Source organism: Armigeres subalbatus, chromosome 1, assembly GCF_024139115.2.
Source record: "Armigeres subalbatus isolate Guangzhou_Male chromosome 1, GZ_Asu_2, whole genome shotgun sequence".
In the NCBI taxonomy this organism is placed as follows: domain Eukaryota; kingdom Metazoa; phylum Arthropoda; class Insecta; order Diptera; family Culicidae; genus Armigeres; species Armigeres subalbatus.
In genome coordinates this window covers 30,022,197-30,040,481 of record NC_085139.1, presented here as the reverse complement: position 1 = coordinate 30,040,481, position 18,285 = coordinate 30,022,197, and the positions used below count along the sequence as shown (strand labels likewise).

Sequence of the window (18,285 nt, the reverse complement as noted above, 5' to 3'; positions counted from 1 at the left end):
GCGGAATGGTGAATGCTGTCTTCTGTTTGGATTCTGGTTCCAATGGTATTTGCCAAAAAGCCGCTTCCAGATCGATGGATGATAGAAACCGTGAACCACTTAGGTTTTTCATTATAGTAGCTATATGCGGAATGGGGTACGCTTCCTGAACAATAATTCCGTTAAGTTTTCTCGCGTCCAAGCAGAGCCTCATTGAACCATCCTTCTTTTTAACAGCTACAGTTGGGTTGTTCCATGGGCAACATACAGCTTCTTCTATAACGTCCATTGCTAGCATACGATCCACTTCCTTGTTCAAATCATCGAGCAAGAATTTTGAGAGAGGATAATATTTTAATTTGAAGGGTAGTGCTCCTCCTGTTTCAATTTTATGAAAGTACACATCGGTCCTGCCCAGCTTTCCTGTTGTTTTTGATGATGGAAATGAGTTGATAGCCTCCTGTAGATCCTTCTGCTGCGCGTCGGAGAGTGTTTGGCTTGCTAATGTGTTCATATCTCCAGGACCGCTAATCGCGCAGACCTGTATGCTAACACCGAAGAGGTTGAAAAAGTTCATCCCTAGGATAAGCGTATCTGGTAATTGTTCTACGCAGATTATAGGCAATATGTGCTTTTGATTGTTGTATTCAACTGGGAGAAACGCGTAGTATGATACGTTGTGCACCGTATTGTCCGCAGTTCTAATACTACCATGAACAGGATACTTGGTTAGGCCTAGCTCACGTATGATCGATGTACATTTTCCACCAATTAAACTGCAAGTTGCACCGCTATCCAGGAGACCTCTAACCCTTTTCCCCATAAGGTCAACATCAGCGTATGGACGGTTATCCCCAGTTGAGGTGTCGAAAACGATTGAAGCTACGTTTGGGAAGTGCGTGATATTCTGTAATTCAGGGACTGCTGAAAGCTTTGGAGATTCCCTGTCCCTTATTGTAGAAATCTCCTTGTTCCGTTTCCCTGTAGTGCTCTCATTTCTGTGTCTGGTAGAGCCTGTGTCATCCTGGCGAAGCAATCTGGGCAATTTCTTGACGTATACGTCTTCTTGCCGCATCGGTAACAAAACAGGAACGTCTTGGGATTTGGACATACAGGGAATGTGTGTCCCTGTTGCTCGCATTGCCAGCAAGTTATGATCATTTTCCGCTCCGGTCTTGAGTTGTTTTGCTGCGGGTTCCTTGGAAAAGGGCTTGTGTTTCCTCCCACTGCATTAACTTCTTCTTCCATTCGTTGGTATTCTCCCAAAGGTAAGTTGTCTGAAGCACATACTGGATGATCAGCGTCTGCTATTTCTTCACCGATTCGTATGCCTGCCACATTGTCCAACTGATCTTCTGCAATAACGTTTACATGCTGCGTGCGCTGAGGATTCTGACGATTCCACGAATATCCTTGATCCATTGGTTTGTTGAAGCGGTTTGTTGTTGGTGTCGAAAGGTTTGGTTCCGCAAGGGCTGCTCTAGGAATTTGTGATGCTCTGTTTTTTTTAGTAAACATCTTTGCATTGTCGTAGTCCTTACACACTTCCACTAACCCGGCAACGGTAGAAACTCTGGAAGCTGATGCGATGGCGGCGAACTCAGCATTTAAGTTTGACTTCAAGATAAAGAATCTGTCCTGTTGCGAAAGTGTTGGCTCTACCACCTCGAAAAGCGCCAGCAAGTCTTGATAGTATCGATCAAACTGCTCGTCTTGACCTTGGAAGCGCCAATAGAGATCTCGTTTAATTAGCTGTGAAAAGTTGGACGGAAGGAACTCCGCCTTTATCTGCTGCTTGAAGCTAGCCCATGTCAAAAAGTAGTTGTAATTCCGGGTGTACCACTCTAACGCACGTCCATGTAGCAGATGTTTGATTCCTTTGATTAAGGTCCCTTCTTCAATATCTTCTGTGTCTGCATAGATTTTTACTCTATTGAGAAATGTCGCTAACTCTAAGATGTTTTGCTTTCCTGCATAAGAAAACGGCCACTTATGCATGGGTTGCGATAGATGTTGTCGATGTCCGGTGTGAATTGAGTTCGTGTTGTTGCGTGGTACTTGTCTCGGAGTCTCCCTTCTCAACAAATATCGTATGATGTCATCGCGAATGTCCTGGTTTGTGTCCGATGGTGCTATTTGAACAGGTGCTTCTCTGCAATTTATTCTTGGAGATGATGTGCCTGCTGGGACACTTGGGGCTCGTGGTGTTAATCGAAATTGACCTTCACGTGCATCTGCTGCGTTTGGGAAATTTGCTGCCTCCATTTGTCCCCCTGCTGCTTCGTTCAGTAATTCTGTATCTGTAGGTTGCGAGGAAGCTGCTACCAATCGTTTGTTTCCTTTACTCCCAGAACTATCACTCGATTGTAAGAAGGAATTTCTTAGTCTTTGTAGAGCTTCTTCTTCATCCGGTAGAATTTCTTCCCGCGGATCATTTGGTGCCGGAACATTCGTCTGACTTTGAAGGAACTTTGATATTTTCTCCAAGGAAATTTCGATTTTTCTCTCCGTTGCCTGCACGTATGGACGGTATACTGGGTCGGAAATGATGGATATTCTTTCTCGGTAATACAATAATCTGGAACGGCAAATTGCAATATCACAAAAATCCTCGTCATCCAGTACTTTGTTGAGCCTCTCCATCAATCGGTTGATCATGTGTTGACAATAGTTGATGTTATCTCCATCGCTAAGTATATGCACTGCTGATGTGGGACCAGTCAATGCGTCTCGTTCATGTTGCACTGTCAGCTGTAGATGTTCTATCTTGTCACTGCGGTTCATTAATTCAGCATTTTTCACGTTCCTCACTGCTAACTCGAAGTCTAGTTCCGTATCGGTTAAATGCTTGAACTCCATTTTACTACACTAATCCTCTATGACACTCACTCACTGATGACTCACTCACTTAGTGACGATTGAACGCGTAAAATTGACTTGACTGAAAATAATTTGTGGGATTTTCAGTTGGGCGCCATGTTACGGTATTTTCTAATTCCCATAAACAGTGTGGCAAAAGACCCAAAATAAAGCTCAAAATCTTCACTCAAAATAATGAATGGAGTGTGCAACGAGAAATCTTGTCTTTCTCTCGCGTCGAAACAATAATTAAACACACGTCATAATGGCATATACATTTAGGGAAAACATTCTATTTAACAACGGTTAATCTTACATCCTAAGCCTACCTCCTTCCAGCTTACAAAGCTTTTCTTCGACGAACGTCTTCGCCAGTCTTCTTCTAGGGGCCCCTTAATTTCTACGCCACTGCACCTGTGGCGACACATTCACGCATTCGATAGCGCAACTTTTCGACGATTCGTGCGATCCAATATGCCATTTGTGCACGGACAAACACACACACACACCACTAGGCTACCATCGCTTCACTGCTGCTCTGCTCGTCCTTCACACTTCTTTCTTCTCCTATTCCGTATAATTATCTTTCATGCACACCCGATCCTGCTACGGGGAAGCCCGGGAATCACCTTCTCACCACACCAGGCGTAGCTTCTTTCCTCCTTCACTCGACAATTCACTCAACGGTCTCCGCAAGAAGAGCGGCACTATATACCCACAAATCGTGGTTTGTTTACACTCGGCACTATTCTTCCAGCGGGCGATACACACCAAGCCACTATACGACTCCGGCTCGGTGAATGAGACGTACGCACACACTGACACTCGCCGACGGTGGACGGACTTGTTACGTTGAATCGTCACTAGGCTCTGCGACGCTGCCCTTGTGACATAACGAGTCGATAGTGTTGCGAGAGCGTCGGTTGCACTGTGGGTCGGCTGTACATAAAAGAGCCCTCTTTGGAGGGCCTTTTGCTTGCTAATGCCGTGGTATGCAAATGTACACGTTTCTATTAGGGCCGCCGGGTCAAATCTGATGCTTGAACTATGTAGATGACATTCTGGGTGAATGCGATCTCTGTCGTTTCGTGCAGGATGTCAAGGGCCTATGTGCGTACACACCCTTCAGGTGTTCTTATTAATCCAGGTGATATTAGATCTTCCACGTGCCGGAGCTAATCCAGATCCAGAAGCGAGTCGTTCCTCAGGTGCCCTTACGGTGTGATGCGTCGTGTCGGGCCTAATAGTTGCACTTTGTATTAGATTTCCTAGGCAGTCACTGAGCACTCTCCACTTCTGTCCTGTAGGATCGGACTAAATTGCGGAAGTGATGCTCCGAATCAGAAGAATAGAAGGTGCTGGATCGGACTGTGTGTTGCCCTCGTTCAGATCGTGTGTCTACTTACGATCGTTTACAGGGTTGTGCGTTGAAGTCATAACGAGGTGCGTTTAGTGGTGGTGTATTTATTTTTACCCTTGTGAGTCGCGTTCTCTTAATAACTACTCATTATACAAAAGTATGCAATACAAGCACCCCATGGGGGGTTCGATGTGCCCGGCGTTTGAGCGTGCTACAAAATCACAGTGCAGGTAACGCAGCTGGCTTGCTCGGCCTCGCCCGAGTGTTTGGTGTGCGCAGGTTTAGAGGAAACGGCGGAACACGTGTTGTTCGTGTGCTCACGTTTTCGCGTCAATGCGTGACCACATGCTTGCCACATGTGGTCTGGACACTATCCCCGACAAGCTAGTTCGGAGGATGTGTAAAGATGAAGTTGACTGGAACGCCGTTTTATCGGCTATCGCCCAAATCGTCTCGAAGCTACACAGAAGGTGGCGCGTGGACTCAAGGATGGCAAGTTCAGGCGCAAATAAGAGGTGGTCCAAGGGATCGGAGTCGGCTTCATGGATCATACCGGTGGTCATGCTCTGTGGTCGAACTCGATCCTTTTATCGAACAAGTGGCCGCGCGAAGAACAACATGGTATCGTCGCTTTCGCGGCGTTGGTCAACCGGGCGGGTTCCGAGCCCGAGGTCGGAAAGGGGTCTTCGTCAAGGCTGGGGCAGGCGTAGGCCTCGCGTCGGCAAGTCCCTCTGTGTGCTGTGTGCTTGGGGTGCACGCGGCATCATCATTCTTGATACCAGTCGTGCAGAGGGAAGCAGGCGCGAAGTCGACCCTTCCCACCTTCCGAGGACATAGGGCGTGGTAAGGCCACCTGGAAAGCCGGCAACGCGCTGGCACGATACCATGGTGTTCTTATAAAAAAGCGAGTTACGATGTTCGGTGCTGCAAGGACACGTAGCTAACCTCGAGGGTGCGTTGTGCACTGGCCCCCCTTTGAAGCATTACTTTCTGGATGTACCAAAGGGACTATGGGCTATGTTACAATGAATTATTATGTATTGTATATTTTATGCTGTTTTAAAGAAAATAAACATTTTTTTACATTTTTAATTTTTTTTTCGCTATGCAATTGATTTGTTACGCGTAACAATATTCCGAAGGACACCCACCCCCCATATTTTGCGTAACAAATCGTAACAAAAATTTGACAACCCCCCACCCCCTATTGCGTTACGTAATATTTGAACAGACCTTTACTTAGTGAAATTGACTTCAGAAACCTGAACCTTCAGAGTATTTTGTTGTTCATAATTCGTTGTGGTGGGCTGCGAAATGGTGAGTTGACATCCGGGAAGGGGCGCCTAACATAGCTCTGGTCCTCACAAGTTCCAATACTCACGCTTCCACGGGTCTTCCGATGACAATTGACCGCCAGCTAAGGGTTGCGTACTTAGCTGGTAGTGCAGCCTGGGCACTGTTGTCCTTCTGACATCAGCTAGAGTGAGAGGGTGCGTCCTGTGGGGTCTGCCTAGGATGTGGTGGGGTTCGACAGTGGGCTCTGTTGAGCTTCTATAAAAAGCTGCATGTGTCCCCAAGCAGGCCCTATCAAAGCGACCGTGTGCCGCTCAAAGCGCACTAGCCTAGTCCTGGTGTTGGGTGGGACTTTAAACAAATTTGACCCGACTGATCGAGCGTCTGTCCACCAAGGAGGTGCGGCTCCAACAGCGTCTGTTCTGGCATCCAGCGGCTGAGTATGAAATGCTATTCCCCGGAAGCTATACCTAAGATGGCAGCCCCATCCCGGTGGATAGGGAACCTTGGGTCAACAACCTACTGTTCCCAAAACATCAATTTGTTCGAGAATCCGATAATGAAACAATACGGACTGATTTTACGGCGACAACTCTTAGCGCGAAACAACGGACACGAATAGGAACACGAAACGTTTTAACCCTAGCCTAGCAGGTTAAATTGGCACAACTTGCCAATGAGGCACGCCGCATGAAGCTTGAGATCCTGGGACTAAGTGAAGTCCGTTGGCCAAACTTTGGAGAACACAGAACGCCGTCGGGACAAGTTCTGCTATACTCTGGTTTACGAGGTGAACACGCTCCCCGGCATCGCGGAGTTGGCTTCCTACTAAGCGCTCAGGCACACTCTGCGCTTATGAAGTGGGAACCTATTAGTGAAAGGATAATCGTTGCCAGATTTAGAACGCGGGTCCGAAACCTTACTATAATCCAATGTTATGCGCCAACCGATGCTGCCGATCTGCAAGACAAAGAGAACTTCTACAGTCAACTCAATGCCGTCGTAGATAGAATTTCGAAGGGTGATATCAAGATCTGTTTGGGCGACTTCAATGCAAAGATCGGATCCGACAACTCGAACCATGAGCGCATTATGGGACGCCATGGTATCGGAGAAATGAGCGAAAACGGAGAGCTGTTCGCAGAATTTTGTGGTAATAACGACATGGTGATCGGGGGATCGCTCTTCCCTCATCGACCGGTTCACCACGTGGGTCTCCCGTGACGGCTTTACAGAAAATCAAATCGACCACATCTGCATCAGCCGAAAATGGAAACGGAGCCTTCTTGATGTACGGAATAAACGTAGTGCCGATATCGTGTCTGATCATCACCCCCTCATCGGCGAAATACGCCTGCGCATTGCGCGGATTCGTCGGCAGGAGGAAAGAGTTGGACGACGATTCAACACACGCCGACTGGAAGATGCCACGGTGAAACGGTCCTTCGTTTAAGAACTGGAGACGCGTGCTGCAGAATACCAGAATCAAGAATGCCTTCATCGCCACCAGCGAGAACAATCTGGGCGAACTACGCACCCAGAGAAATCAATGGATCACCGATGAGACCTGGAGGAAGATAGAGGAGCGAAGAGAAGCCAAAGCCGCGATAGAGCGATCGAAAACCAGAGGAGCCAAAGTCTTAGCCCGTCAACGATACGCGGCTCTTGAGAAAGAAGTAAAACGCTCATGTCGACGGGACAAGCGAGCGTGGGCAGACTCTCTGGCCGACGAAGGAGAGAGAGCCGCCGCAACCGGGGACATTCGCCTCCTCTACGATATCTCACGACGCTTAAGCGGGGCGAAGATGAATGCAACGATGCCTGTGAAAGACGCAAATGATCAATTATTGACCGACCCAACTGACCAGCTGAAACGCTGGTTCGAGCACTTCGAACAACTTTTTCAAGTGCCAGCCAGGCCATCACCACCTCGGCATGATCTGCCTAGGATCCGACGCATAACACGCGTCAATACCGAAGCTCCATCACTGCTACAGATTCAAACAGCCATCCAAAGCATGAAATCGAATAAAGCCCCAGGAGTCGACCGCATATCAGCCGAGATGCTCAAAGCTGATCCCATGACATCCGCTCAACTACTGCATCGTTTATTTCGTAATATCTGGGACACCGCAACTTTCCCGGTCGACTGGATGCAAGGTATCTTAGTGAAGGTTCCCAAAAAGGGTGACCTGACTGTATGCGATAACTGGCGAGGCATTATGTTGCTGTGTACCGTTCTCAAAGTTCTGTGAAAATTATCCTAGCCCGAATTCAGGAGAAGATCGATGCGACTCTCTGGCGGCAGAAAGCCGGATTCCGTTCCGGAAGATCCTGTGTGGACCATATTGTCACGCTCCGCATCATTCTGGAGCAGGTCAACGAATTCCATTAGTTCCTTTACTTGGTATTCATTGACTACGGAAAAGCTTTCGACCGTCTTAATCACGAGAATATGTGGGGCGCCCTGAGACGCAAGGGAGTTCCTGAGAAAATCATCGGCCTCATAGAGGCACAGTACGAGGCCTTCTCGTGTAGAGTGCTGCACAATGGGGTCTTGTCCGACCCTATCCGGATCGTAGCTGGTGTGAGGCAAGGATGTATTCTATCACCGTTACTGTTCCTTATCGTAATCGATGAGATTCTGGTAGATGCGATTGACCGTGAACCTCTTGGTCTGCCTCTGCTGTCTCAATAAAGAAATAAAAGAAGTCGACCGAAATCAGGTTAAAGCGAAAGCCGGGCTCAGGATGGAGATCTTTCTAGTCGGCCCTTTGCACCACCGGAGGTGTACAGGATCCATAAGCTAAAAGCTGGTGCCCCAACATTACCAGAGCTCTGACACCGCTAAGTCCTCTCCGGTAACGCGCATACCGCGGGTTTCTACATGGTGGATTACATGATACTATATTTTTTCTATGTGCAGCTGGTGGACCTTAAAGGTTGTACCCGTTCATGTAGAACATAGAGGTCATCGCGACTAACATGTTACGGATAATGTACGGACACGATTCACGAATTTTCTTCATGCCTTTCTTCTGAAGTACTGCTTCGTTGGTGGCTAAAGGGGGGAGAACGGATTAGATTTTGATTTCCTATAATCCCGTAGTGGCTCACCAATGTCTATGGTACCCCACACTATCTGATTACTATTCGATATGTCTGATTAGAGTTAGTAAATAACAAATTACAAGTTTAGTAACGCATTTTATTTGTTTCATCTTCCAGTTCATATGGCTTGTAGAAGGATTGAACGAATCAGCAGAAATTGTGAGCACCAACTCAGACATGCTGACCGTCCCAACTGGAAACCTATTCCCGAACACAAGCTACATCGTTGGCGTATCAGTTGTCGAATCTAGCACCGAAGCAAACATCGTAGCGGCTAGGATGAAGTTGAACGTTCTGAAACGTCCCTTGGAAGGCAACATATTTCCACGCAATGCAACCACCGGGTTCGCGCAATCCACTGAAATAAGTGTGTTGTTCAATGATAAACAAGTGTCCAACGTTAATTGGGCCTGTCTTGATTCATCCGGAGACGCGAGTTGTTCAGAAAATTTACTAATTTCGGAAAACCGTGCAACTATTTCCTTCATGAAAGAGTCTAAATACACAATCACAGCCTCATACGAAGGCCTCCACTTAGACTCCATCGTACAGGTTAATCCAAAGTCAACGATTACAGTAACATTGCCAGTGCCACCTCCAACGTATCTAATCCCCGGCCAACGTTACGAAGTTCCGGCAGATGTAAGCGGGCTTTTTCCTAAGTGCATTTGCAATTGGACCGTTGTGATGGAAGATGGGTTCGCTCATTTTGATCCTACAAAACTAGGCGACATTGGTAATATTCAGATCAACGACATAGAGGAAAACTTCCTCTCGGAGCTGGTCGACTACGGGAATGATACAATGACTCGTGAAGTCGCGTTGATCATTCCTGCTAATGGTACGAGCTGGAACGGGCTGGCTCCTGACTCGTCATACAAATTCCGCCTGCTCACCCAATGTCCTGAACCAATCGATGATAGTGTTGAAACGAAAGCACCACGTGGAACAGTTACCAGTCACTGGGATATGATTTTGGAAACCAACGCTCCACCGAAGGGATTCCCCCTTGAGGTTGCACCCGACGGAAATGGGACTGCCCTTAACACGTTTTTCACGTTTTCTACTGGGGTGGCAAAAGACCGAGAAACAGATTACCCACTTAGCTACTCCTATTGGTACTCCGTTGAAGGGACGTTGGTGAAATTCGCCAGTTATTACGAAGTAATGTCCGCGGAAACGCAACTACCGTATTCGAAGGACAATATTTCCACCTTCTTCGAAGTTTGTGACTCACGGAGTGCTTGTTCTCGAATCGATGGACCTAAGGTTTCCGTACTACCGAATCCAACACTGAACGAAGAAGATTTGAATCATCGAATTGATGCCATTGAGAACAGTTTTCTACGGGGTAGTCTCGAAGAGGCATTTAAAACCGCATTCGACACTCTTGTAACGCTGAAAAACCAAGGCTCGAAACAGTTCAACAGCTTTTACACCAAAGTGATGGCCATTCTGGAAGTTCAAACTCCATTGGCCCTTAAAGCGTTTGTCGAACGGTCGCGATATCTTCCGGCATCAACGGTTCTTCAGTTCGCAAAGCACGTGAAGATCCTTATGGATTTCGATAAAAGTGGTTCCAATGGTATCTTACTGGATCAACTGCTGAAGTTGATCGACGCTGTCGAACATGGTCCAGCTCGTGTAACTCGCCAAACGCATTCTTCGCTTACAGCGCCCACCGCCGAAGTAAAGTTGGATCTCTACGAAAGCCAAATTGCATCGAATAATGGAACGGAAGCAAAACGACAGCTGCTGAGTTACATCCCGACGGCGACCCAGCAGTTCTGCAGCAACAAACAGCCTGGCTATTCCGGAAAGTTTATTGTCCTGGACGTGAAAAGATGGAGTGCTTCGTCGAGAAATCCGCTCCTGGACGGTATTCAAATTCCGGATAACGTGACCAATACCGGGCACGCGACAATGAAGACATCGGAAATTCCAACGATTAACGGTGCCACGAACGGGGTGGCGTACTTCTGCTTGGGGAAGGTTTGGCTCACAACGGATCTACTCACTTCGAAACCGATGGTGGAGATGTTTCAGGCGCTGGTATTGGCGGTCGACAAAAATGAGGTCTGGAAGCTTGTGGAATGGAATGACGGAAGCTATCAGTGGAACGTTTCGTTACCAATTGGGAACTCGACTGGAAATTATAAGGTATGGAGGCGATCTCTGAAAGAAACTTTTTTATTTAGTTTCCTGATATCGCCACTGCATTGCAAATAAAGTTCAAATCGCTTTAAATGTGCCTTTCTAGTGGTTCATTTTTTAATGGATGCAAAATATTTGAGAAGCTCTCCTTTTTCAGTTTCCTTATCAGCAACATTTTAATTCTGAATATTTATTTTAGTGCGAAATGATGACTAAGGACCTTATATGGTCAGCTAACCTGTGTGAGAGTGTCCCTAGTGATGGACTACTATTATGCAACTGTAGGCAGATGAATTTTCTCAGGTAATCCTTTTAAACTATCTATTTTAAAACTCCAGTAACACACTAGAATTTTTTGAAGTACAGGATTATCTCATCTTCATTTTCTTACAAATAGGGTTATAGCCACTGACATGAACGAAATTTCTGTGACAACAACCTCATTGACAACCCTAATCGCCGCACCAGATGATACAACAACATTGTCAACAACAGTAGATCAATCAACAAAAATCGCTCCCAATGAAATGTTTACATTTGCTCCACTGTCAACAAATCCTACGCCTACAACATCTACAACCACTCCAATCCCACCAACCACAATTTCGACTACACCAACTCCATCGTTAACGAAGGAAACCACGGCAAGTCCCTCTACCGGGACTACTCCACCCACCACCACAAACACATCAGCATCTGCTCAACCACCCACCACCGCCGCTAACGCCTCAACCTCCACAATCTATCCAGTGAACACCGTCAACGGCCCCAACGGGACCTTACTGGACGTCGATCAGCTAATAGCGAACTTCAGCGGTGGTCACCTGGGCGGCATAGGAGGTGGAGCGGGTCCGCTTGGGTACTCCATCGTAGGTGCCCTGTTGCTCTGTGCCGCACTGACCGTGGCAGCTATGGTCCTTTACCGCCGGCGGCGGCACACTACGTCCCTGACCGAAGAACTGCAAGGCATTGTCAGCCGGGCACGGTCCCACTCGTTACCGGTGCGTTACGCCCGCTTTCAGGACGAGCACAACATGAATGGGGATAATGTGTCTACCATTTCGGATACGGTTACAATTTGAAGGGATTTTTTGGAACTAGGGAGGAGCATAGGGAGGTTGTATAAATGTAACCCAGATAATGATCTGTAATTATTGGTGCTGTTGTAATTCGTTGTTTTTGTATGATCATTTTTCATATATTGTGCATTTATAAATGAACAAAATCTTTTGATGCATCTTTGTTGTAGTGTTTTTAGACTAATAAAATATGATTGCTTTATGTTACAAACATATTGTTCCGTCTAGGACGAAAGTGCGAGAACATTCTAGAATCCGAAACCCAACTGCTCTAGAAGTCTCTGGAACCCTATAGAACTATTTGGATGCGACAACTATATCGACGCAACATCATCGTACGATGCGACATCACCATACGACGTGACATCGATGCAACAACAAATCATGTTGCACACGCTGAAAGGAATATACATGAAATTTGTAGAAATAATCAAAATGAGTATATAAGCAGTGTTGTAGCGCAATTCAAGTCAGTATACATAATTTTACCATCCGCGACGCGATTAATCGATTACCGTATTGTTATCAAAGTGTAGTGTATTGAAAGGTGAATAAAGTGAAGTAGTTCAGTAGTGCAAAGTGGTGTTTTTCCTAATTAATCCCAGTGTTACAGTCCACTAACCACCTAAGAAGGGAATCGTCTCCTATGTTTCAAGAACATCATTCCATTCCGACAATTTCCCTATTCCAGTTCCCAACGGCCAGTTTTAGGACGAAACATTGGTCCACCGAACTGGATAATGTACCGGAGATTATCCTGTGAATCTGTTTTGACTACTGCAGTGTTCCTAATTATTAGTGGGAAAAATGCCACGAGTAGAATATTCGCCGATTGAACACACCGCACCGGAAACTACCACACCTGTAAATGAAAACCCGCTAGTGAATGAGAACCACGAAGTGATACAAAACCAAATATCGTTGCCAAATCCTCCATCAAATCAGGAGAATCGTTCGGAGGATTCTCAATCATCGTTCCTTGTATTTGATTGGCAAGCTCAGGTGAGAACGGAGATTATGGAAAAGCTTAATGGACTCTTCCGTCAGCGCAACCAAATAGAGCAAAAGGTTGTACGCATTCAGTTTACTTTGCGAGATCAAAGACACATGATCATGATCACACATGACCAACTCAACGTAATCAGTGGAAAGCTTACAGCAGCGTACACTGAGTTCAGTAAATTCCACACTGAGATTATGGCCTTGATTCCCGATGCTGCTGAGGAAGAACAAGATGAAATTTACACTGCGTTCGAGGATCGCTACGAAAGTGCGTCAACTACAGTTCAAAAGATGATGTTTGTTCTCAATCGCACTCAATCGTCGCGTCGCATCGCTCGTCGCGTTTACTCTGGCTTGCCCCTAAGGTAACACAATCCATACCTTCTGCCAAGTTCGATGTGAGTTCCTGGAACCTTCCCGATGCCATTCTACTAGCAGATCCAAAATTCCATACTCCAGACAAGATCGATGCACTCATTGGAGAAGAGCTTTTCTTCGACATTTTCAAGTCCGGTCACATCGCACTAGGTCCAAATCTACCGACGCTTCGTGAAACCTACCTAGGATGGATTGTCGCAGGAACCATCAGTACATCAGGAGATTCAAGTGCAAATGCTTTTCATTCCAATATTGCAACCATTGAAGATGTTGAGGATCTGGTACACAGATTCTGGAAACTCGAAGAAGTGCCAACCGCTTCCAGGAGGTCTTGTGAGGACCATTTCTTGTCAACGTATAAGCGTAATTCGTCCGGAAGATTTGTAGTGCAGCTTCCATTCAAACAGAATCTGGACCAACTTGACGACTGTCGCGCTTTAGCACTCAAACGATTCCTGATGTTGGAAAAGCGTTTCAAGCGTGATCACAAGCTACGAAGCCAATATATTGATTTCCTTCGTGAGTATGAGTCATTTGGGCACTGCCATCAAGTTGATGTTATAGGGCAGCAGCGACTATATCCAAGGGCTTGACGATCCCTCCCCAGGCCATCTGCGAGTTGTGGGGCTTGCCTAGGATGTGGTGGGGTTTGACACTTTGACAGTGGGCCCTGTTAAACCTCTATAAAAAGCTGCATGTATCCGCAAGTAGGCCCCACCAAAGCGACCGTGTGCCGCTCAAAGCGCACAAGCCCAAGTCCTGGTGTTAGGTGGGACGCTAAACAGCCCTGACACGACGGCCCTCCGGCGAGACAGGAGGTTTGCGCAGGCCCGGATAAAAAATTACAGCAACTTGTATGGTTAAATCCATTGAAATATAATAGATTGTGTGGTAAACAATAAAATCTATTGAAAGCTTATTGTAGGTTATTCATTATATGACAAACACTCTATTGTACTTACGTCGTATTTACAATTAATTTTAATGTTACTTATATTTAATTATTTTTTAATGTTCACTTTAGTTTTTCATTATGAATCAGAACAGACTATTTCTTCAATCGGAAAGCTATTTTTGAAGATAAAATAATGATTCTAAAAAAATGTTTTTTATTGATCCAACGGCAATTAAAAACAATTTCAAAACAATAATTTTCATTGTTGGCACTAAAAACACTCATTCACTTATGCTGAAAATATTATATAAAGTTTATTTTTAAGTGCTAGTACATATTTTAAAAACAAAAAAATAACCTTTTTCTTGAGTAATATTTTTAAATGATTGTTACGTGGTTTCCATTGAGAGTGTATGCTGGCTTTTAACTTTGACAGCGCCGTTTGTTTTCAAATTACGACGAGCTCGACTAGATTCATCGTTTTCTTTCTCCGCGGAAGTGGACTGGGCGTCGGAATTACAGATCAGAACTGACAATGGTAAGTATACTATTACATATTCTCCGTATTTTCATTGATAATCCAATGATGCTTATTTAGCATTCGTGAATTTGTTTTTTAATCTATTCGTAGGTAGGGTGGCAAAGTTTACTCAACCTACAGCCGGAAGATAGAAGAAAAACTGTTCCGCATCTCTAACAGCAGCAGTGGAGAACCTACAACAAACTTCGAACCACCAGCTCATCCGGGACAATTCGAATCGACAGCCACCTTTCATGCTGTACCAGGTAACGGAACAATTTTCACTACTACAGCAACCGGAGGATTGGAGAAGGAAAACCCGGAAGTGATAATGGTGAGTAAATAATATCGTCATTTACGATCCAGTTTATAATTGTCAATTTGTTCATTTTATCCATATAGGTATCGAAATATATTACACCGGAAGGAGGAGAAAAAGTATGCTGTCGAATCAGCAGCCACCCGCCCTGTCAACAGATAAAACCGTATGTATCATAACATACTACATTCTCTATTCAGTTTTATGACAATTCGCAATGACACATATTTCTCTTCTTGTTTACAGAATAGAGAACAGCTGTGGAAGTATGCAGATAGAAAACCCATACTGTCACTCCCAGGTTTTTCATAAGTTGCTATCTCCACCGCCATGAAATACTCACTGATTGGGTGAAACATTTCTCATGGCTGGGTACTGCCGAAAGGTCGAACAAGGTTAGTAGCTGTGCAAAGAAGGAAGAAGATAGGCTTGAGAAGTCACCAAGTCACTGCTAGACGATACACTCCAAGGCATCAGCAAAAAATCTTCCAGGATTTTGCTTCCGGGAAACTCTTTTTCTGTGGAGTAAGTATCGTTCACTTGAATTGATAGGCTAACGAAAGATGTTACCGACAGAGTCCACAGGCTCAAAAAGCAAGGAAAAATAATCATTTTATCAAATCCACCGAAACAGTAATCATGTGTGCCCAAAAAGTCGTTTTAAAAAGATGTGACGAAGCACAATAGTCTACCGAATACCTGTCGATTCCATATTCTATGAAAAAACACCTTTTGTTACACACATTTTCTCAATTACATGAACACTAATTTATTTTTTTGTTTGTGTTACAGTTGCTTTCTTCCATTCTGGAACATTGTAATATCCAGTTTTCCGCGAGCGGTAATGGCCGCCAGCTTGCTTGCGGTTCAGTCTCTGATTTGACGTGTCTGGAGGTCAACTGCACCCATCGCTCCGAGCATTCTGACCAATGTAGCATATAAGAAGGTGCTGATTCAGTGAATTCAAGCCTTCTTATATACCACATTGATCAAAATGCTCGAATGGTGGGTGCAGTTGACCTCCAGAAATGTCAAATCAGAGACTAACCCGCAGGCAAGCTGGCGGCCATTACCGCTCGCGGAAAACTGGATACGGTATTATGTATTCATTTATTCAAAGACCGGATTAGACTCTATAGTACATAACAGTCGCCAACCACGCTATCTACGGATGATCCGTAAATCGTCCTGCACCTGATCGATCCACCTTGCTCGTAGCGCACCACGCCTTGCCGGATTGTTGTCAAGAATAATTTTCACCGGATTATTGTCCGACATTCCGGCTACGTAATATACGGTAATAGTCGGCAAAGAACAGCGTTGAGAGTTGGGTGGAAAAATGTGGAATTATTTAAACTAAACAAATTGATTTTATATTAACTTTAATTAAGTTTTAATTAAGGAAGGTTTTGATCTTTTAGTAGTTCAATTTAAATTCAAGACACGAGAAAAACATATACCATAGGATGAAAATCTTCTAAAACTGGCAGGTTAATAATACGCAATAATTTTAGCAGCTCATCAGTTATCAAATATATCTACTATTGAAAAAGAATATCAGATTTTATTGTATTTCTTTTGTAACATTTTAATATGCGATTATTGTTGAAGTATTTGTACTTTTATGGTAATACAATAAAGAAAAATAAACAAAAACATAAGAAAAACTGTATTTTTTATTGTTTTCTCCATGAAAATCATCCCATAGAAGAACAGCTAAATCAATTGTTTTGCTAAAAATTTTGTATGGAAAATTCACGAAAATTTTATTGTAAAGATACATAACAACCCCCATTTTTTATTGTAAAAGTCTCATTTACCATTAAATGAATCGTGGAAAACAATAAATTCTAATGTGATTCTATGAGTAAAATAACATTTTATTCAACAGTAATACTAATGTGTTGTGTGGTTTTGTAACAATAAATTTAATAATATTTTTATGATATTTTTTATCCGGGGGCCCAATAAGCCGCCTGGAAAACCAATCATTACGAACAATATAAGAGATAATGCGACTCGATATAATCGGCAAAGACCTAGGCGACGAATACAGGATCACGATTGGAAGCTTGGAACATGGAACTGCAAGTCGGTAGGTTTCGCAGGTTGCGACAGGATGATCTACGATGAATTACATCCCCGCAACTTCGACGTCGTGGCGCTGCAGGAGATTTGCTGGACAGGACAGAAAGTGTGGAAAAGCGGGCATCGAGCGGCTACCTTCTACCAAAGCTGTGGCACCACCAACGAGTTGGGAACCGGCTTCATAGGGCTGGGTAAGATCCGCCAACGCGTGATTGGGTGGCAGCCCATCAACCCAAGGATGTGCAAGCTGAGGATTGAAGGCCGTTTCTTCAACTATAGCATCATCAACGTGCACTGCCCACACGAATCGAGACCCGACGACGAGAAAGAAGCGTTCTATACACAGCTGAAGCAGACATACGATGGATGCCCACTGCGGGACGTCAAAATCGTCATCGGTGACATGAACGCTCAGGTAGGAAGGGAGGAAATGTATAGACCGGTCATCGGACCGGACAGTCTGCACACCGTATCGAATGACAACGGCCAACGATGCATAAACTTCGCAGCCTCCCGCTGAATGGTAATCCGAAGCACTTTCTTTCCCCGCAAAAATATCCACAAGGCCACATGGAGATCACCTAACCAAGAAACGGAAAACCAAATCGACCACGTTCTAATCGACGGTAAATTCTTCTCCGTCATCACGAACGTCCGCACTTACCGCAGTGCGAATATTGAATCCGACTACTACCTCGTTGCAGTATGCCTGCGCTCAAAACTCTCGACGGTGTACAACACGCGTCGAAGTCGGACGCCGCGGCTTAACATTGGGCGGCTACAAGACGGTAGACTAGCCCAAGAATACGCGCAGCAGCTGGAAGTGGCACTTCCAACGGAAGAGCAGCTAGGCGCAGCGTCTCTTGAAGATGGCTGGAGAGATATTCGATCCGCCATTGGTAGCACCGCAACCGCTGCACTTGGCACGGTGCCCTCGGATCAGAGAAACGACTGATATGACGGCGAATGTGAGCAGTTAGTGGAAGAGAAGAATGCAGCATGGGCGAGATTGCTGCAACACCGCACGAGGGCGAACGAGGCACGATATAAACGGGCGCGGAACAGACAAAACTCGATTTTCCGGAGGAAAAAGCGCCAGCAGGAAGATCGAGACCGTGAAGAGACGGAGCAACTGTACCGCGCTAATAACACACGAAAGTTCTATGAGAAGTTAAACCGTTCACGTAAGGGCCACGTGCCACAGCCTGATATGTGTAAGGACATAAACGGGAACCTTCTTACGAACGA

General features: G+C 45.2%; 1 protein-coding gene and 1 long non-coding RNA gene across 3 annotated transcripts in view; both read left to right on the top strand.

Moving 5' to 3' along the window:
• LOC134208230 (uncharacterized) overlaps positions 1–12,154 on the top strand; it is a 31,708-nt gene extending 19,554 nt beyond the window's left edge. Inside the window, exons 4-6 of the mRNA XM_062684268.1 lie at positions 8,720–10,762; positions 10,956–11,059; positions 11,154–12,154. Of these exons, the coding sequence (XP_062540252.1) occupies positions 8,720–10,762; positions 10,956–11,059; positions 11,154–11,838 (2,832 nt within the window). The 3' untranslated portion in view covers positions 11,839–12,154. The remainder of the gene's footprint in view (positions 1–8,719; positions 10,763–10,955; positions 11,060–11,153) is intronic.
• Positions 12,155–14,526: 2,372 nt separating this feature from the next.
• On the top strand, positions 14,527–15,773 carry LOC134208228 (uncharacterized). Of its 2 annotated transcripts, XR_009978561.1 has the most exons (5): positions 14,527–14,648; positions 14,709–14,964; positions 15,033–15,115; positions 15,196–15,474; positions 15,742–15,773. It is a non-coding gene; the product is annotated as an uncharacterized LOC134208228 (long non-coding RNA). The 2 variants fall into 2 exon arrangements; XR_009978560.1 differs by lacking the exon at positions 15,742–15,773 and having other exon boundaries at positions 15,196–15,730.
• The last annotated feature ends 2,512 nt before the right edge of the window (positions 15,774–18,285 follow it).